The 22,985-nt window shown below is 37.0% G+C and overlaps 1 protein-coding gene across 2 annotated transcripts in view; it reads right to left on the bottom strand.

Moving 5' to 3' along the window:
- LOC134531789 (box A-binding factor-like) overlaps positions 1–22,985 on the bottom strand; it is a 335,983-nt gene that overhangs the window by 86,623 nt on the left and 226,375 nt on the right. For both annotated transcript variants that reach the window (XM_063367716.1, XM_063367717.1), the window contains exons 3-4: positions 6,809–6,918; positions 2,834–3,244 (exon numbers count right to left, since the gene is read on the bottom strand). In XM_063367716.1, coding sequence (XP_063223786.1) covers positions 2,834–3,244; positions 6,809–6,918 — 521 coding nt within the window. The remainder of the gene's footprint in view (positions 1–2,833; positions 3,245–6,808; positions 6,919–22,985) is intronic.

Here is a 22,985-nt window from a genome sequence, read left to right as displayed (position 1 = left end):
TTTTGTTACCTGCTGACATAGTGCAGAATGGCAATCCAAAATTATTGTGTTCGCCATCTCTTGGCCTTCGTAGAGGAGGTAATAAAGGTTCAGCTTCCATTTATGCTCTACTTAAACTGCTGTGCTGTGTTAATGCATTTCATGCCGTTCTCTTTATATCAAGAACAATTTACACGGACGTTGAACTATATATGTAAACATTTAATTGTGCGTAATTTGGCAAATATGCTTGGTTGTTCACTAAGAAATTTATTTCCTTGATTTCCACGTCCGGGCAACTCAGAGCCATTCAAAGGAATCCAAGGGCCAAAAAAGCAATCTTTTCGAACCCCTCCCTATTATTTAAAGTACAACTCTTCAAACCAAACAATTTAAAAAAATCTAAAGATTGTGAACATTACTGTGGCGTGACTATAAACGTAATATGTGTGTATCGCAGTAGTTGCAAGGTACTCTAGAGAATTATTTATTTATTAATGTGCAACATCTTAGTTTGGCATTTGATATAAGTTCTTTCGAGAATGGAACGTAAATGTGTAACCACGGTGCTGCCATATGTGGCGGATAGCGCGAACTTAAGTTCACAAAGCCAAAGGAAAATTATATAGTATTAACTGTTTAATGAAATTTTAACTAGATGGACAATAAATTAATAAAATTTCTTGGGAAAAATCATGGCAAAGCCTGGTATTGTTATTTTTTACAAGTCTTTGCTGTTTTTATCGGACGGACCCGTTTTGCTCTGCAAATCGAAAGATTCAATAGCCATTTTTGCTTACGGCAACGAATTCTAAAGGCGGGTGAGAAAACTACGTGTGATTTTCGTTCGGAAATGTGGCTGAAAACACAATTTCCTTTCATCTGTCACGCTTGAAATTATTTTAAAGAATCCTACGATAAATTTCGTGTTTGAATTTTGTATTATAAGATTTAAAGTGTATTTGCACGATGAGAACTCATGAATTTGCTCGTTACCGAGGTCAGATGTTACACAAATCTGGCTATTACTGAAATAATTGCTCACTTTTTTTTTAAATTATTTGTAAATTTTGTCCTATCAATGTGAAACCAAGCATTAAAAAAAATTCGAAGCTCAACCAGGTGCCAAATTTTGCCGCCGCCCCCCTTTCCGTTCTCGTAAACCCTTGCAAACCTTCTGTAGCATGTGAAGCGACAATTTATGAAATATCAAACCGATAATTGGAACAGGAAAAAGACGGTTCTTTTAAAACCATTATTTTAAAAAAGATAGCATTCGCTCGTTTCGCCGACTGACATACTTACTGGAAACACGTTTCGAATGTAGGTATTCATTGTCGGCTTGTTTTGGCCAAGCTTCCAAAACCGGAAACTGTCAGGTCCCAAACCAAAGAAAGACACGCGTATCATAGACAGTGCTTAGGTAATAAATATTACATTCATGACTGGGCGAGAAAAATTTTGAACGTGTGAATGAATAAATACAGTAGTAATACTTAAGGCATGTAGTGCAGTGTCAAATATCTGTGAAAACAATTATTTCATCATTGAAAGTAACAGTATTTTATTCTCAGATTGATAGTTGCCACCTCAGCACGTACACCCACAAGATACAAACGTACAAAAATTGACAGGAGTAGCAGAAAACGAACACTACACCAGTATCATATAATCATTTCAAAATTAGCTACGTTTGTGAGTTATAGCATTGAGAGATGCAAAATTGCACTGCGTCTATAGTACGTGTGCCTCCAACTAAATATGTATATTTATAGATCATACTTAAAAGAAAGTTACCGTCTCGTCACAGGAAGGTTGAGTTCATCGACATTCGCTAAACATAAAGTTGAAAATATTTTTTTGGAAAATTCCTTACCAAATTATTAGCATGACATTTGCAATAAAGTTTGGGAAAATCACAGGTTTTTTTTATGTTGCCAACTCAAACGGCGTTCTATAACGTAATCTTCTCGGTAAAATAATTATGTACTTATCAAAAATTTCCTTATAAATATTTTGTCAAATTTCTTGTGACATAAACCAAAAGTGTAAATTTAAAACACATTACTGTGCCACACTGTGGTAGAGTCACCTTCCAGCCAGCTACAGCCTGCCCCAGGCGAGAAACTAAATGTCAATTTTAATTTTTACTTAGGCAACACATTAAATTTATATTTAAATTCAATAACAAAGTACTACAGTATTATCATATATGAAAATAATTTCTTTCCAGCATTAATTTGGTCAGTTGAACAGTAACACACTGTCAAAAAAATCAGAATTATTTTATGTTGTTTAAGTTACAGGAAATATTTGAGCTAGTAAAATATTTAAAAAAAAAGTATGTTAAAAGTGCAAAAGGATTTTACAATGTAGACGGCTAGAACCTAAACAAGGATTTATATCCTGTAACCTAACCTAGGCGGTTACATTACAACGAAGATTGAAACCTAATTATGCGGCTCTAACAAGACCTAGTTTAAGTGGCATTGTTTGAGTTACATTTAGGCACTTATGTTGAAACCTAATATCAGGAGCATTTGGTTTAGGAAGGGAAGGGGGGTAGAATAGATCCCCTTTGCTCTTGTTTGCTTTCAAAAGCCTTTTCTTTTTTTGTTAGTGGGAATAATATATATATTTTTTTCAGGATTTATGGATGGAGGAATATATCACCCCGTGCCCCCCCTTAACAACATACGTCCCAACCCAACATACGCGACTACGATGAAAACAAATGGAAAGGTTGTGCCAGAACGAAGAACGTAAGAATTGGTCTCGGAGAAGATGACCCAAGGTCACTGAAGCTGAACATTCCTGCGACGAGCCGAACTGGCGACGAGGCGAGCGTACTCACTGGACGTGAGCGAGGAGAGGGTGTTGGTGAGCGCCGAGGTCCTGGATCTGGCGCCGGGCAGCGCCCCTGCCGCCGCCGGCACGTACTGCTGCAGCGGGGCTCCGGAGTCGTAGCCGCCCCACAGCGCGCCGCCGCCCCCGCTGCCGTCGCCGCCGCCGCCGCCGCCCCCGGGGCCCGGGCTGCCCGCCAGGTAGCCGAGCGAGGGCGCGTGCGCGGGCGCCGGCGCCGGGGAGTAGGGCGACGATCGGTGAGGCGAGGGGAACCCGGGCAGGGCGCCGCCCCCGCAGCCGCCCCCGCTGCCCCCACCACCGGAGCCGCCCCCGGAGCCGAAGCGCTGCGGGAAGCCGGGGAGCGACGGCGCAGAGGTCTTGATGCTGGGCGAGTAGTCCTCCGTCGCGCCGGCCAAAGAAACTGGAACCCCGAGACACACAAGCCATCCCGTGAAGGACACGTGTTTGTATGAACCCATCACTTGTCACGTCTCCGCCTTACCAGGGTTCACAAAAACTCCGCGCGATTTAAAAAAACTGCTCAAGATAACCAACGGTTAATTATTCTTAGGCAAATGAAAACCAGGTAAAAATTCTTGAAAGCACTCAAAAGGACTTGCATTACACCTTTATCTTCATTTCTCCGCCATGCAATGTTATGGTTACCGCTCGAATTTCACAGTTATCATGTGACGACGAGAAGACTGCGCGCCAGTTCAGAGCATTGCGCTTAGAGGCGATACCGCGCTGGAAGCACCAGCAAGCGTCGCGCTTATCATCCCGCCTTCCTATCACACATACACACCCCTGACGAGGCGCAAACCTCTAACACTAAACGTCTGAGCCCGACTCTGTCTTCTGCTTTCCGCGGAGCGTTTGAACGCCACTGCGCGGCGATCGCTCGTCCTCTCAGCCAATGAAGTAGCCCCCCTGAAGCCCGCCAAATTCAAGTTTGCGCGCTACTGCTCTCGCCGTATAGCAGGGTTTCCTTTCCGGGAATATGTTCCACAACAAAATTTTCTCGTTTCGGTATTCCCTGTCACCCATTAAATTCATGCCCACAAACTGTGAAAACACACACAGCTATAGCTATCACTTTAATGGTCACGATCACTGCCGTTAGTATACGCCAATCACTTTTAAAAATATATGAAAATATCATGGATATCGTTTATGGGAAAAATCGGACCTAAGTAGTTGAAATGAAAAAGGTGTTTTGAAAAACAGAAAAATTGCTATAACTTCCTTAATATTTCCAATAAGGTATCCGTTTGATGTTATTATACCTTGTAAGAGCAACGCCCAAATCTTTTGTAAAAATCGGATCTTGATAACCATAACAGCGAGGGGTAGAAAAATCGTGGGTTTAAAATACAGAAAAGAAATATCTTTACTTACCGTGTACACTATAAAAATTCGTACTTCTTAATGGTAATACTTACAAATATTATTTAAAACTTTTGTATTAAACAGCCAAGCATTTCTGAAGCGAGTGACAACAGGGGTGACATACAAAAACAATCACTACGTTAGAAGGTTCACTATCACTTATTTTAAACATTCTAAATATTATCTTAAATACTGGTCCGAAATCAGTTTTCATATGACCATTTATTGCAGGGGTGAAATTTAGTGTTTGAATGGCAAACTATTAGCATATGGGTGAACTTGGGTATGTTTTCTTCATTGGGATTTTCACTAGCAGCACAGTTCAGATCCTACCTACCAGCGCCAGGTCAAGTTAAAATCCATGCCCATGTCATACTTATGGAGAATGTTCTAAAAGTTCTACGAAAATGCTGAATACTTTGAATAGAAAAAGATGCGGAACATTTTCGCTATGTAGAATATGAAACAATGTTAAATAGATCGTTTTGGAGAACATGTAAGTCTTCAAAATGTACCAAACGTTTCTAGAATGTTCCGTAAGTTTCCATAACATTTCAAAAGAAATAGGAACTTTGAAATTTACCTGCGCATTTTGGCTTTTCAGTAAGAGATTTTTTTTAGTTCGCTCTATACTGAAGAGGAAATCAAGTTGAGTATGATTATTTTGACTTTGAATATATCTCAGAATAGAATTAAACTGGAAATAAGAAATCATTCACGCAATCTACACTAAAAATTAAAAGGTATAGTAATAGCTATGCATTACCATTTTCGAGTTCTAACCATAAATGGGTTTGTATTGAACGAAAACTTATAGAGACCTGACTATTTTTGCCTACATCGATTTAATTCATGAAGTTGGGAATTTATTACGTGCTTTTCTTACAATGTTACAGTTTCTTCTGTGAGCGCAGCCGTGGGTTGCTAATCTGGTTTTGCATTTTTTTTAAGTTAACGTTTGTAATAAATTTACATTTACTTTAAGTGGCTACGTTTACTATCTACAAATTAACCTGCGACTCTTCCTGCTGTAAAGGTCATCCAAAACATTAACTGTCTGGGCAAAAGATAAGCTTCCAAGAATAAATATTACCCATTCTCAATTTGACAAAACATTTATTCTAAACTATCACACTCATCAGTTTTTTTTTTTACAAGCAACAAAGAAATATCTTAACAATTAGTTTTCTGAAAGTTTGACCGGACATAACATTTTTTTTCCTTGTGACCTTGAAAAAATGCGAACACAACTTGAGTAAAGGTACCTATAACATTTAACACAAAAAACAATAAACAAGAACCATTTTCAGCGTGTCAGCTCTAGTGCGTGAAGATTAACCGTACGGTTCTCGTATCCTTAATTAATTCAGCACCATGGCCTAACGTGCGATGGTTCTACTGCCCAAATATATTTTTCTTTGGTTTAAAAATTCCTTCTGTTTATGGAGGTTCACGACAACCAAACAGATCGATGAGAAGGAACTTACTCAATAAACCTAGAACCTTCCAACCAGTCAGAGGCCCTAGATAGTTAAACAAACGACCGTGCTTACAGAGCATCGTGAACATCAACTCACCTTCCCTCTCAAACGTTGTAACCAGGATGCCTACAAATATACCTAGAGAGCAATATTCGCGAAGTTTTAGGACCTTCTAAAAAAATGTTCATACGAATTTTCTTTGTTTACGTAGATATAATATGCAAAATTAAATGTTATACAAAATAAATCTACTTTACACAGGAACGTGTTGATTTTTATGTACACAAGCTTACAATTTTTTTCTGAAATAACTTTCATATAATTTAAGTGGACATTCTCCAATTAATTATATATATATATATAATATGCAAATATAAACTGGAGTGAGTTGAAAAAAAACGAAATGCAGTTTAGCAAAAGGCATTGCACTGTACTTTTTTTTAAAAAAAGAAACGTAAATATTCATGTAAAATTATATGATTTTGTACACTTGTACATTTGCATAAAAAAAACTATATCACTTCAAAATAGTGTTCGTTTTAATACAAGCTTCGGATTCTTACCTGGACATTTATGCCTTGTGTTATTTTTATTTGTAGACCGTTCCCTGAATAACTTTCCAGTATGAACTGCGCTCATAATAATCTTAAAACAATAAAATAAAAGTTCAGTTTTTAATATTCTATTATATTTTCTGTAGTTTAAAATATACATCAATTAAAAATTAAATTTATACACCAATTTTCGTAAGAAATACTAAGTATTATCTCGAAAAGCGTATTTCATATTAGCAAAAATAACCTTTGCTATGTGTTGTACGAAGTTACAGTATCTTTCTTGTAGTATAACAAACTATTTCTTGGCAACTGGTATCCAAAGGAATTTTTTGTATCTCTAGAAAAATATATTTTTTTTCCTGTGTTCGAAATTAAAGTTTCGTGGCTTCCATTACCGTTACTGTTTATTTTGGGACTTTTTCGTGACTTTCGTTACTTTCGTGATCTCTAGACATCCTGGCAACAGAAAGAGTGAAGAATTGTTTGGTTTGTTGCCCAGCGAAGTCTACCGCTAGGAATACAACTGCGAAAATATGAAGGATAGGTGAGATAACTTACCTTGCGAGCCCCACATTTGTGACGTCAAATGTTGTCCGCTGACGTCAGAGTTGGGACTGGTGTTTAGGTAGGACATCGATCCGGGATACATCGAGCGTGAATACATCGTGCTGCAACATAAAAATAAAGAATAAATTCATAACGTATCTCAGATATGTCTGAAGAACAAATAAATTTAATACACAATGTTCTTATAGTGCAATATTTTGGTTTGCATGCGTCATTAATTTTTTCACACCACACCAAAACTCGCTAAAGTTTGTTTATTAAAATACTGTCCCTTATTGAAAATTCATTAACCATTTAATACTTTAAATTTTCCACACACGTTAGACGTTATACTTATATGGCATTACTAAAATATTAACTTGAAACATTTTAAAACAAATATCATAACACTAAGTATATGTTTGTATATTTGTTTTTGTAAAAACGACTGAGCTCAGTCTGTAAATAATAACTACAAACTTTTACCTTACTGAGCTGATAACCAACCAGAACGGCATTATACAAAAGGCGTAACCAACCAAAACGGCAATTGTATTGGCGGAGGGGAGTGAATTTTTCGGGATTAAATCTCTTACACGGGGGAGGACGGTCGATGGTAACGTACAATAATAAACAACAACATAAGGAATAAAACAATAATTTAGTAGTTCTTTTGATGTCGAACATATGACGCATTTTCTCTATTTCGTTATAAGCTCTCTTCAAAGTGTTGTAATAAAAAACAACCAAATTGTGAGAAATTTTTTTCAGAAATTTGTTGTTTTTACAGAATGAGTCTGGATTCGACCGACTAACTTCGACTGCAGGTTTATCGCCACAAAATAATTTGAAAACGCTCTAATACGACTTACGGTCCTAAGTCCTTCCCAAAGTTGGTATATGCCCTTGAAGTTGAGGCTGAAGAACCTTTATATTTTAAATAATAGAGCAAGTACGGAACACTGACCGTCTGGATTATATTTAATTGAATGAAGTTCTTCAACCACCGAGAATTTTGTAGCCGTAGAAACATTTCATTTATATGATAGGAGGTAGTTCCACGTCACAAAATTATATGGTAAATAAATGTTACTCCCAAATATTTCATTGAAATAAATTTGCTAAAGCCCCAAAATGTACGGTGATTTAATTTAATTAAACGTAATCCACAAGCTCAGAATTAGATCTCAAATATTTTTTTCTATTTTCTATATATATGAAGGTTTAATGTTAATTTGTTTGTTTGTCCCTTATGGGTTCCTGTACCATTAATCCAATGAAACTCTGGTGGGTTGTTATGCGCATGCCCGCGAAGGTTTCGGAATTAGTGCAACCATTTTACAATAGTTAGCGCACGAATCATTTTAACAAATGTGTGTATTTTATATAATTTAGCGGCAGTTCGTTGTGTTTTCGGTGTATGAGTGCGCAAGAATGACCGAATTTAATTGAATTCAATATTAAAGAGAGATATAATAAGTGATATCGACATAGAGAATTAAAGATAGAGATTGAGAGAGATAAAGAGACAGAGATATAAATAGAGATAGAGACATAATTAAATACAGAGATAGATAAGGATATATAGTGACATATATCGAAAGATAGTGAGATTTAGGTATATATAGGAGAGGAATAACTCGATATAGAGGGAGTATATAAATATAGATAAAAAGATAGATGTAAATAGGTAGAGAGATATAGATGTATAGAGATATAAAGAGAAAGATAGATGTATACATAGATAGAAAATTAGAGAGAGAGAGAGAGAGAGAGAGAGAGAAATGTATATGTGAAGCTACTTCAAATAATTACAAAAAAAAAAAGAATGAGGCATTTGCAACGCATGCCGGGCATTAGCTAGTTTAAAATAAAGGTTTTGTTCGGCTGTAACTTTAAGGGCGTGCACCAGCCTTGGAAGCTTTATAGACCTTAATTAATGTAGAGGTTTTTCATGTTTCGTCTTGCTGAACCCGCAGCCGAAGTTTGCCGGGATATATAGTTTTATTATTCCCTCCCATCACCTTGTGAAGGGCTAGGGAGAGGGGGGAACAGTCGCCCTTCTTGCCGCTACTCTCCTGGATAGGTTCGCTGTTGCCGGGCGCTCGGAAGCCAACGGTCGAGCCAAGTGCAAGGTCAGACGAGGAGCTCTTCACGCAGGCTGTTTTGGCCGAGGGGTTTTGACGTGACCGAACGTGTGCGGTCGGCAAACAACACGGCGACGTCACCGCGCAGCGAACGTGCGCGGCGCCGAAGGTACGATAGGTGAGGCCGAATGAAGAACAAGGGGAGGGGGGGGGGGTGGAAGTCTAAATGGAGTTCGACCTTCCGGCCGATACGTGTCAGCCCCAGAGAAGGCAGTAGTGGACTTGCGGGGTGTCACGGCCAAGGAAACGGAAACCAAACATTGTTGTTCCCAGCCTCGTCTAAGACAACTGTGTCGGGGGGGAGGGGGGGGGGAGGGTCCAGAAACACATGAAAAAAATGAGCGCGTGATCGCCAAGCTCGTTAGAAGTGAAACTTCACAGATCAGATGGAGTGAAACGGCCACCCATGGTGGAGGTGTGTGTGTGTGTGTGTAATGTATGACACGAGTTGCGCCATTGAGAAGATTGTTTTGTCGTGAAAAATGGGGGGGGGAGGGGTTGTGTGTGTGTGTTTCAAACACTTGGGGAGAGGGATAAGAAAAAAATAAATAAAAAGAAAATCTAAAAAAAATCACTTTTCATTAATTTTTTCTAAGTGAAATTATAGTACTAGGAGTATATATTTTTTCTAAATACGATTTTGGTAGACTAATTTAAAAACTTTCCTGGGTAAAGACAAACTGATAATTTTATTTTTTAATTCAAGCAAATTAAAAAAAACGTGAAAAAAGAAAATGCAATAATTTTACTTTATTTTGCTTTAATATGCTTATTAATATGCGCAGTTATAATTGGAAAGCTATTCAGGGAACGTTTTTCATATAACTTTAATTACTGTAGGTACTGGGACAACAAAAAGCACAAATGACCGGGTAAGAAAACGAACCTAATTACTGCGAACACTATTATGAAGTAATGAAGTTCCGTCAATAGTAAAAACATAAAAACATTTACAGCGTAGGTTGAAAACTATCGACAGCTGATCTCACCACACGGGGTTCACTGACCGTCTAACTAGAACCTGCAGTGTCGGGAAAAACCACGCGGCCTTTTGGGAAAACATTCGTCGCTGGAAAACAGTCCCACGCTCCCCAATGGAATGTCGCTTTTATACCCCTCCTCCCCCTCCACCACAACCGGCAACATTAACGCCATCCTTTCCGAGGTCTCGAGATTAGAAACTGAGCGACGACTCACACAGTTCAAGGTCAGGGCAGTCTGTACAGTACATGAAGCGTGTCCCGTAACTCCGCACGTAAAAACACCGAGAACAATCGATGGACCAATTAATCACGGTTTGTGAATAAAAATAAAATGTGTGGCGAGTCATTCAGTATTCGCCAGAGATGTGAAACGTCTAACTACGGTAGCAGCAAATTCATGTGTTCTCATGCTACAAATACACTTACATAATACGATACTCGGACGCGACATTTAACGTAGAATTATTTAATATTTCGCCGAAAGTGATGAATAAACTTGAATTGTGTTTTCAACTACATTTCTGGGCGAGACTCACACGCAGTTTCAAACTATAACTGCCCGGGGCAGCTACGTCGAGAATTGAATAATTCGATTTGCAGACCGAATTTTTTTTTAACTATATAATGAAACGGCTCCGTAAAATGTGAAAAAGACTTGAATAATTTTCAAACACCGACTTTAAACCTGATTTTCGACAAGGAATTTTATTAAAATACTGCCCATCTTGTTAAAATGTATAAAATAGTTAATACTACAAGGTTTACCTTTGACTTCGTGAACAATGGTTCGCGTTATACGCTGCAGGTGGCAGCATCGTGGTTACACATTTCCGCTCCATGCTACTTTGTTCCATTCACGAAATTCCTCTACCAAATGCCGTGTACCGAGAGTTAAAATGTTAAGTATAAAATAAAATTTAAAGGTTTTTTGAGCTATATGAATTTTGTAATTTTTTTTCAAAAATTACACCCTGTCTCAAATTATTAGAAACTGTGGCAAAAACAAATTACTGCCCAATCATAAATAACAATTTAAAATAAAATTAAATATGCGACAAAAAATTATTAATCGGGTAAATTGTACTAGTCATAATGTAAAAAAAATACTCTGCTAACTTAGCAAGTTATATTAAAATACGGGTAAGTAAATAAATAACGCAAAAGTTAGCAAAGTAATATTTTCCAGGATGAAGTTATTCTTCGCATTAGTCGTGCAAATAACGTTTTCCCCTTAACGTATAGCATGTTATTTGAATTGTTATCAAAGTAGGGTTATTTAATATTTCAAATAAAAAAAATTAGACACTAACAATTTGGTGTATGGTGGGGATTGAAAAACTAATGAAATAATACGCATGACCAAAAATAAAACACACACTTTATGACTTTTGGTGTTTTGATTCAGAACTGTTTTCGGGCTAACGTTGAGTTCTGTATAATGTGGGATTCACAACTGGAAAAAATAACCGTAACATAGATCACGGTTCGGGCGCGAAAGCATTCACGACTATGCATAGTGAAATGCACGGCCGTGTGCTAGGGAGGGATGTCGTGTGCGTGGGAGGGAAGTGATATGTTACGGACGCATGACTAAATACCCAAAGAGAGCATAGAAAGAGTGGAATTTTGGCGGGAGCTAAGAACTGTTTATATTTATCCATTAAAAATGATAGCAATAAATGGTCCGTCCAGACATTGCATTTCTCATATACTGGCTGACTAAATATAAATCATTCCAATTGTCTGCAGATGTGAGCAGCGACAAATTTAAATAAAAGAAAACTAAAAGGTTTTGCAACGTAAGAATCGTTTATTAAAGTTTTTTTTTGACACAGAAAAAAACATTTCTGTAATTTTACAAAAAGATTTCTTTCGGAAACCAATTACCAAATAAATAGTTTTAAATACTACAAAAAAATTATATTGTAACTTTGCACAACACATGGCTATGGTTATTTTGCATGCATTAAAAACGTTTTTTCGAAATAAAATTTTATATTTTAATTGATATTAACTGCGCACAATTATAAGCATAATAAACCAAAATTAAGTCCAGTTATTCGATATTCTATTATATTGCTATGGTTAAAAAAATATGTTTGAATGAAACACAAATTAAAATTTATAATTATGCACCAATTTTCCAAAGAAATAATCAGTATTATTTCGAAAAACGTATATAATATATGCAAAAATAACCATTCCCATGCGTTGTGCAAAGTTACAATATATTTCTTTTAGTATTTACAAACTATTTCTTGGCAATTGGTTTCCATAGGAATCTTTTGTAAAAGTAGTGCAGTTTGATGGAAAAGTGAAGGATTGGCAGAGTTGCTTTTTCTACGCCAGCCGAGATGCTCCATTGCTCGCAAAACGTTCAACACATTTTGAACGAGTGTTTGACAGGAAATAAAAATGCTACGCTCCATTGACCACACCCTACTGACGCGTAATCCTCATCCCCTACTTTCCCTTTCGCTGCCCACCCCTGACAGCTTACCACATCTTTCGGGATTCCCACACACTTACTCAGTAAATTCCCCCTAAGTTACCCCTGTTTTCCCTGTCTCATCGATCTATCCGGCAAAATAACAGGTATATTATAATACACATTGTTTCTAAAAACTCATTTCAACAAATGCACATAACATGCAGAATGGACTATAAAAGGTTTTCCTACAAAATTTAAAGTAAACATTTCCATAAAAATTGCGTAACCAACTCTACATACACTGAAAAGAAAAACGAGGATGTTTGTTTGATAAGACTTTGAAATGAATAGTTAAGATTAATATACATATAATTTTTTAAGACATTATACCCTTTTGTAACTCAGGTGTAGTAAATTTTCCTGCGTTACCAAGGTTTAAAACACATTTTCTTATCTACTCCGTGTGTTTCCTTGTCTGCGGCAACCATACATTTTGCCCGCGCTACATACATCAGAGTGTATGAGACTGGTTGTTTGTACGACTCAGCGAAATTAATAAAGCCATGTTCAGCGTTTTCAATACTTTTGGCTATCGTCAGCCGTTCGGGTTTCGTGGCTGAAACCGTCTGATAACGAGCATTTCAATCCTGCACAAGCACGAAGCATTTCGCTGCATGTCGAGTACGTTAATATTGCATCTAACAGCCACAATGTGACATTGCGACGTTGCATTCCGTTGGAATTAAATTAATTGTTATAAATTATTTTATTTACATTTGTTCGCACGAAACCCACTAAAATTTCACTCCCCTCCCCCCTTTTTCCCAGTAATTAGCTAAGACGTATTAACAACTGTGAGTCGTGGCTGCAAAATGTTTAAATATCAAACAACTTATGTTATTGTGCTGTATATACTGCATCACGGATTGTTGCAGTTTGAGGTTGCGTAGCCGACTCAGCAAGTTTGAAACATAATCGCATTGTCTATAACATTGGGATATAAATTTTGTTGAGTATTGTCTTGTTTTTTTTGTGCATATGCACGTCCCCGTAAAATAAAGTTAAAAAATAACTTAAGTTAACCAATTTATGTTTAGGGTGCTCTAATTACTCCTTTTTGAATATTTTAAAATAATTTCTCTCCGCATAGTTTTTAAGACAAGAGTGGTGAAATTTCTTAAAAAAAACATTTATTTACAGATAATAAGTAATATTTTTCTCTTAACAATCTTACATATGAATAAATATAAAAACAAAACAAAATCCTGTAAAAAATAAGATAAAAACCCCAATCGTACTTTAGTAAATTATGAAATCAACTTTGCTTTTTAAAATAAATGTTTTAAGGGAAATTCGGAATTAATGTTATAATATGTCTTTGTCAAATATGAATTACAGGAAAAATTTGACAAATGTAAATTGCAACATCGTCTGACAGTGATATATATATATAGCCATAATATTTTTTATTATTTTTGTTTAAGTTAAATATATTGGTGTAACTGAAATCACAGTGACCACACATCTCAGAGATATCGGCATTTTTAAAGTAACCATCCCATCATTTTCCTGGAGTGATCCTGAAACCGAAAAAAAAAAAAAAAACCCGTGAAAAATCGACATCGGAATGCTAGGACTGCTCCTCTAGAATTAAATCAGGTTGCCTTACCGCTGTTCTTTTAATGAGTGGCTCATTGGTAATGTTTCATTGCCAACGCGCCTCATGTGACTTATTTATAACACGCTGACATATATATTTTTAATTTGACTATTCATTTGCGTATGTAAATTATTTGTGGCCAATTAATACAGGTACAAATCTACGCTAATGTCTTGCCCGGGTCTCGAACCCGGAGCGGCTGGCACAGAATGCATGCGAGCATCCAACTGTGTTGCTGATGTTGGCTCTGCGACCATCTAACTCTATTCCATGCCTACTGTCATTAATTAAAAAAAAAAAACTTTGCGCAAAATACATTGACAATATTTTTGTTGCGTAAACAAACATCATAACTCTCGGTGTGCGGCATTTGGTGGGAGTAATTTCGTGAATGGAAGGGAAATCGCAGGGAACGAAAATGTGTAACCACGGTGCTGCCATCTGTGGCGGATAGCGCGAACCAAAGTTAAAAAAAAAAAACACAAATAGAAACTTTACCTGTCTGATGAAGATTGGCAGTATTTTAATGAAATCCCTTGTCGAAAATCAGGTCCAAAGCCGGTGTTTAAATTTTTTTTGTCATGTCTTTTTACGCTTTTATCGGAGCCTTTACATTATATACCTAATAAATTTAGCTCTTCAAACCGAATGATTCGATAATCGACGTAGTTGTAGTCCGGCAGCAAATTCTAGCGGTGGGTTCCAGTAACTACATGTGCTTCGCTTCAAGTAATGTAGTTGAAAACACATTTTTTGACGTGACAACGTCTAATAAATCGATGAACGCCGGCTGCACGCACGAAAAAGGATGACTCATTGTCCCGTTACGCCCATTATACGCTTGCGCCGCATATATCTCTCTTCCACTCGATTGGAACAAACATCGATTTGACTTTTTCGAGGCACATTAAACTTGAAACACTCCCATTCGTTTCCTACTTTTCCTATCATCGTCCTATCCTTAACAGAATAACACAGATTGGAAGAAGTTAAATAGCAAACATGTATATAAGTTTTAGTTAAAATAATCTGTTCGTTAAAGTAATAAACATATTTGAATTAATGAGTGCAAATAAAAGTAAATTTATCAATTAAATTGTAGATTTCATTTCACTCATTCTTTGTATCCATACAAAATAGTGATAATTCAATAAAAATTATTCAATTTTATTCATAAAAGTTTGCAATCATTTCATCAATATTTTGTTATGACGTCGCGTTAAATATCGTCCGTAACCCGACTTTACAGACAACCAATTTTTTTTTTTGTATTCATCACGTTTTGCATTATTTTAAAGAATATTTCTGCGTTGAATTTCTTGTCCTAGTTTTTCAGTTTATATAAAGTTTTCACGTTCATTCTTCCAATCCATATACAAAAAAATAATAAACATAGTAAAAAGTGATTATAAATAACCAGGAAAATTATCCCGGGTTTTCCTTGTTCAACCAAACATTCCAGCAAGGGAACTTAAAATGTTATTACACCACTTATATGTTCTTATCGAGAAACATTTCAGCCATATAAATTAATCATAATTTTTTCCCCCCGCACAATTTACAGTTTCCACTGATATAATTCTGATCAACTATATGCAACCAACGCTGTCAATTTGTAACAATTGTATCAAACACAAAAAATAATAATTTATTGATCGCGACCAAGTGACAATCGACATATTATCGTGCTTCAAATCCTTAAATCATAACACAGTCAATTCGTTGATTGTTTCACTAACGAATAATTAATGACTTAAAGAGATGGGCTATCAGCTACAGATGTATCCGAGATTGATTAATTTTAAAACTTTAAAGGAATACATTAGTATTTGAAATAACTACTCCAGTTTAGTAGATTCCTTGTGCTTGCCAGGTTTTGAAGACACGCTTTAAATTCCCTGTGTTTTACCTGTTTTCCAAATTTTTCCCTGTCTGCGGAAGCCCTGGACCTGACACATGCCAGAAAACCAAACCGCGAGTATCTCACAACCAGTGCGAGTCTGCAGAAAAATTGCAACAAATTGTTTGTTTCAGGCGTCATACGTGCTTGGAAACTGTGTACTATTTCTACGACAACAATCGTGTTTGGAAGCGTAAACCAACGACGCTCTTGAAGTCAAACACAGCTATTACTCGGGCACGTCCTCTTACATGCCCGTACAGGGTGGGAAAAAAATTTATCATGTTTTGAATTTGTGTTCGAAGCTTAAGCTGAACTGTAAAGGAGAGATAAGAAACACAAAGCCACTTAAGTTATATACTATGCTTCGTTTAAAGGTGTTATAAAATTATATGGAATTATTAAGTTGATAATGTACTTAGTACATTTTCGAGAATGACTACACTTTTACAAAATGTTCACCTGGTTACAAATTATCCAGGGATATTCCTTGGTCCAAGTGAGTGTTTACCGTTGTTTAGGAGAAAGCATAAAAATCGGAGATCAAAATACGGCACCATTTCTACGAAGAAAATCTTCGTTTATTTTAGTTAAATATTTATTTAAAAATTCGGTTAATTTATAGTAATTTCTAACAGTGTACAACTTAAATAATACTGTGGAGACATTAGGTTACCGTCTTTATAAATATGTTAATGTGTCGTCTATTTTTAACGAAGTCTAATTTTCAAGATTTAAAGATAAAAACAGGACGATAATGGCACATAAACAGTTTAAACCTAACCCTCCCTTATTCAGCTTGATAATATTTGTTTTTATGTAGGATTATATCAAATTAAAAACAAACATTGTATGCTGTGAACATTTTTTTCTGGTTGAATAAAGACAAAAAGGGGCTATTAGAAAGATAAAAAATTTTCACTGACTTCTACAAACAGAAAACTTACTCAATCACTGGTCGCTCAATAAATTACAATTCTTACTCGCAACAAGCATATCATTCGCAAAAACGTTGGTTCAATTCAAACAAATATATGTTTCTATACTGCGAAACAAATAGTTATATGCTAAAACACAATATTTGGTTGGTTAATTGTTTACAAATTTGAGGTTGCAAACCTAAAAAAATATACTCCTGAATAGACTGAATCATTTTGTAAGTCTGTCCATTTTTTTTTGTGCTACAAAATATTAGTTTGAAAAAAATGGCTACATTTCGCCCAATACAAAAATTTATTGAGGCAAACAAACATTTCTCCGTTGAGTGTACCGAACTGTGGAAATTCCCGGTAAACAAAGTTCTACTTAAAATCCATTTGTGCGGCGTTGTCAATTGTTTCGTAATTTATTCCTGAATTGAATACCAGAGAAAGTGTACACCGTCGTTTGGAGAGAAACTGGAGGTCAGTTACAATCAAATCCTTTTTCTAGAAATAAAAAAGCAAGCCTTTTTATAGGCCATGTAGCGGTTGTATTTTAATAATTCAGTCTTAATTAAAAGCTGAATACTTTGCCTACACAATTCGTTTTTCTTGCAAATCAATTACATGGCCGCATTAAAAAACACACGTGTCTTATAAGATGTAATGGTAGGTACAATTGTTTGATTATTTACGACCGAAACGAAAGGCTAGGTTTTCAAAAGCCCCTTCCCCAACCCCCTTTATTTCCTCAATTTCATTTTTCTGTACTCCGGATTAAAAAAAAAAAAAAAACACACAGGTACGTAAAGCTCAAAATATCGTCTGCCAGCCTTATCGACGCATGGCCACAGCCCTAATAGCGAAGGGCAACTACTTGCCGAAGTAGTTTAGCTGTTATCTGGAATAATTAACGTAATTTACGTTTGGCATTTACTTTGGTATTTTCAGGAAGGCACCCAAGAACAATGCCACTGCATTTTAAAAGTTAAAGGGTAGAATAGCAACCGTAAGACGCCATCTTTGTTTTGATTTTATACCGTAGTAATTTCCTATCGTTCGACTTCATAATTTTGGCTCGGTTAAAGAATAATATATAATTTAATGGAATGCCTAAAGAGCATAGTGACTACCTGCTACAAAAAAGATTTCCCTATGAAGTATTTCTTTAGAATTTAATTAATTTTGGGGAATGTCAATACACACTATCGTACAGTCTTTGTAGATGTCTCATATGTTATCTATGTCTTAATGAATGCAGGATTTAAATATTAAACTATAATATATTGTCGAAGCCAGTATGGCGTCTTTAGATATTTTTCTTCCTCCCTTCTTAATGGTTTTAGTTTCTGATTTCCCGCTGGAATAAACTTTTACGGAAGTCCCGTTGTAGATCTGTTTCCACATAATTGTAAAAAATTCTGCCATAAGTTAGAATGATCTACCGCCGAAATACGTGAAGTGACTTATATCAATGTGTTGTAACGTGCAGCAATGAACTTGTCAAGAAAATTGTATATGCGTTACGAAGCAACGGTTATAATTGAGCAATAGGTTATAATTTGTCTGGAACATATTAAACCAATTTAAATAATAAAATTACTTTTAATAAAGTATCTTCCACGTGTTTCCTTACACGTATATTGCGGCTAATATAACTTGCTGTATACAACTAAAATTATAAGTTCCTTATTTGTAATAACTTGAACTTATTTTCATTAAAACGACTCCATATAGGCAAGAATCTTCTATAATTTCCTACTGTCTAAAGTTAAAACAGTTTTTTTTTATCTTGAAGGCCTAAACGCACAAAAAAAATTAAATATTTTTTTCGTGCGGTTCCCAATTTTCTTCACAAGCTATTTTTTTTAAGTTAATAGTTTAAATTTTTTGTTACCTTGTGCCTACTCTTAAGTTAAATACTAACTGTAATGAATTCGATCATGATTAAAATTAGATGTGAAATTAGATGTTATAAGTAGATAGTACCGTCCATGGCCATTTTAAGAAGTATTTCCATGGATAAGTAGTGAAGAATGCTTATATAATCCCAGTATATATACACATTTCAATATTGAAAATGGCAATAACCACTTGACGAATAACAGTAAAAACTAGTGTAGTAAACTCATTTCCAATGAATTTTCATTTCATATTTTTTTGGCTCACAAAATGACTGTAAAAACGGTGGTAGAAAACAGCAAACATAAATTTTCTCAACAAAAGCTAATCGTTTAGAATTGGCGTATGTCACTTAACAAAATGTTGTACCTATATAGTTATTTGTATTTTCGGTTGTGCTTTTGTAAAATTTTCTCACTGCTCTTTTTCATGTAAATGTACAAATTTACACATGAGCGTTTCAGTTCCATTTACAAAAAAAAAAAAATATTCCAGTGAAGGGTTACGTCAAGGAAGGTCACTCTCAAAAGAAAGCCGGCGCACGCATAATCGACGACGGGCACAGGTAGCGACGCAGAAGGATTGTCGATGAAGGAGAGGGGGAGAGGGGTTGGTCGGTGGAGTTAATCGGTTGTTATGGTCGTGTACTCACGTGCTCCTGAGAGGTCGTGTGTGAAGACTGCGCCGCGGGAGTCGCCGATCATGCTTCTTTCCGGCCCTTTTTCCCGCCTGGGAGGGGAGTGGGGTTGTGTCTCTCGGACCCGGGGCTGACGACGCCAATGACCGACGTCCCGGCGCTCTCTCGCGGACTGAACCCCCCCCCCCCCCTGGGGCGGCCGCTAATGGCCCGCCGGCCCATCTCGGACACGTTCCGACACCCGAGGAGGAGGAGCAGAACTCCCTCCCTCCCGCCTCTCTCTCACTCTCCCTCTCTCTCTCTCTCTCTCTCTCTCTCTCTTCACAGAGCTTGCGAAACGAACAGCGGTTCGTGCCGGGCCCCGTGGTATTTTTTTTTTTAGCGAGTTTGCGATAAGGAGAGAAAAACAGGCGGCTCCGTGTCTGAAAGCGGGCACGTGACGCGAAGGCGGCGCCATAGAGGTAACAAAAACTAGAGGGAGGCGTTACCATAGAAGTTGTGCGAATCTCGAGATATTACCCCAAGAATGAAAAAAAGAAAAAAAAAAAAATAAAATCCATAGATGAGAAACTAAATAGATAGTGACTACGCTATAAATGTAAAACAAACTTTGATGAGACTACACAAGATGGAGGTAACACAATTTGGAGGGAGATCACACCATATATGCACTATAAAATCCATTGCGGTAACATGGAATTATTAGTCTATGGAGCAGGTGTCTGTACTGAGGTTAAAGTATCTCTGGTTAGCAATTGAATATCAAAACAAATCGTAGCTGTATAAAGGCTAATATGCTATAAATTTGCTTAATAGCTTGAAAAGAACTTGCTTCGAAGAATCGTAGAGGTGTCATCAATCAACACATAATACCAACATATATGCAACAAATTAACGTTAAACTTCATTACGACCATAAATTTTCCTATGCAGATAGGAAAGTGAGTGGGGTGGGGGGGGGAACGTTCTCATTTTGACGTCCAAGTATTAAAATGGCAAAGATTGTACACTCCAACTCCCTTACTTCTTACCTCCATGAGCGGTAAGTCCAAACAAAGAATATACATCATAAAAGTTAGACAAACTACGATACTGCACCATAAAGATAATGTAATAAGTACTAACTACGGAGAGACTACAACATATAGGTAATACACACTAGAGTGACGACACTAATAAAACTTGGCGGGATAGTACAACACAGAGGTAATGCAAATTAGCGAAAGCCAACACCGTTGAGGGAATCAAAACACACGGAACATGGCGTCTGAGACTCGAACGCGTGTTCAACATCGTTCCTGTAAAACATTTCTTTTTTAATACCTTAAATAATATTGATTTTCGAAGTGAATCTTCTTTGGGTGCGATGAGAGTTGAGATTCAAGGCCCAATTTTAATGCATCGTTTTCGTGAAATACTGATGTGAAACGTTTGTGACACGAAAATGGACAGAGGAAAGGTACTCGGGAAAAAATATATATAAAGAGAGCACTATGCTATATACGTTGCTGGGCTCGTTTTCGTTCTCTTTTTGCGATGATTCGTCCTTCACCAAAAAAAAAGAGATAGCTGAAAAAATTAATAATAATAAGAGATAGTGTGCGCATGCATTTATTTCAGAGAATAATTATCGGTATCATATACAGTCAGCTTTGAATTCCTTGCATTTTATATTTGCTGCCAACACGTTCCCGTTCCTCCTTGTTCAACCAGCAGCGTAGAGAGCGCTGTTGAGACAGTCCCTGCATTTCCGCATAGATAGCGCTATCTGCATTTAATTGAATATTTCGTTCAGAGATTTGACGTGCTTCATATAACAGAATTGTATGAAGAAACAGTAACACCCGCAGTTTTTCTTTATGGTGTGAGTATTACAACAGTGGGTAATATTTATTGTTAATTATTCATTGAGCAATAATTATTAATATACTGAGCAGTTATTTTGAAGTGAGTGATAATTTTTTTAGTTCATGTTTAACACTCTCCCGCCCACAGTTGATACTATTAAAATTTATAAATGGGACTTTCTTTTTTCGACATACTGTATTACACTAAATGATTTTTAGCAAAATCATGCGCATGTTGAGAAGAGTTCGTAAGAAAACGCACTTGTCATTATTTACTCATGCTGATTTCTACGGTTGTAATGGTAAATCGTTAAGGCAATTTTGTGTACGTAGAAAAAAAATTGGATGCACGGTCGCCACGCGCTTTAGAAGTGAAAATTCACACATGAAGAGCCAGACAATTATTTGAAGCACGTGTAAAAGTGGGCAAGTAAACATGCGTACAAACGAGTGTACAGGTTTGCGACTATTTAAGAATATGTGAAAGTATCCGAGCGCCGAAGTCAGCGAGAGAGCAAGTATGCCAGTAAGCAAGAATGCAAGTACCTATGCTAGGATGTCAACATGCAATATAGCGCTGTCATCTTTGTTTTAGGCAAATAATTCGACAGCTAGTAAAAATATACAACGGACTATCACCCTGCAGATTCACAGTTTTTTAACAGGCATTGCGACGAGAAACTTGCACACAGTCTTACAGCTGTCTGACACTGTTCACAGAGAAAAGAAATCACCGTACTTTTACAAAAGATTCCTTTGGAAGTTATCAGGAAATAGTTTTTAGTACTACAAGAAAGATGTAACTTTGTACAACACATGGCTATGATTATTTTTTTGCATATATTAAGTTTTTTCGGGACAGTACTGAGTATTTCTAACGAAAATGGGAGCATTTAATTGATGCTTCATTCAAGCATAATAGTTTAAAACCATGACAACGATAATTGGATGTTCAACAATTTGACTTCATTTTGTGTTGCCGTGTTTATTAATAAACCAATATTAATACTGGGAAGCTATTCAAGGAACGGTTTACAAATAATAAATTTAACTAATGTAGGTACTGGCACAAACCAAGGCATAAACGCCCGGGGTAAGAATTCTAACCCCAGTATTAATGCGAACACTATTTTCGTAGTGATACAGTTGTTTTTCACGTAAATGCAAAAAAAAAATTACAAATATTTGTATTTTTACTAGAATATTTCTGTTCTATTTAGAGAAAAAATAATTAACGAGTTCATGCGCTCTGAAAGATACCTTTGGTTATTGTTTTTCGGCAGTAAAGAAGTTTCGCTTCAAATGCAACGCAAGAATCGTTCTGCGCAGAGGTGGTATTTCCGCGCCCCCCGATCGCCAGAGCGCCCTAGCCCAGACATCCGCATCGGAGGGACACGGTTTTCCCATCGCCGGACGACGGTGGAACACGTGGTTCCTAAGAGGAAGAGTTGGAAGGAGGGGGAGGGGGGGAAGTGGAAACGGACAGAGGGAGTCCGTTATGGCGGCGGGCGCCGTCTTGTTTTCCGGCCTCCGCACGCGCCCAGCTACAGCGGGACCAGAACACCCCGACCCCCGCGGAACTCAGGCCTCGTCCCCATTGACGGGGCTCTTTTCCGGTCGTGCGTCGCCCCTTCGGTCAGCTCGCCACTCGAGTCAGTTCGCCACTCGAGTCAGTTCGCCACTCAGGTCAGCTCGGCTGCTGCCGCGCCGACGACAAGCTGCTAAAACCTATCTCTAGTTATAGTCTAGATTTAAGAGTGAG

This window comes from Bacillus rossius, chromosome 5 (assembly GCF_032445375.1).
Source record: "Bacillus rossius redtenbacheri isolate Brsri chromosome 5, Brsri_v3, whole genome shotgun sequence".
NCBI classification, from domain to species: Eukaryota; Metazoa; Arthropoda; class Insecta; order Phasmatodea; family Bacillidae; genus Bacillus; species Bacillus rossius.
The sequence above is the reverse complement of the archived record's forward strand: the minus strand, read 5'-3'. Positions and strand labels throughout refer to the sequence as shown.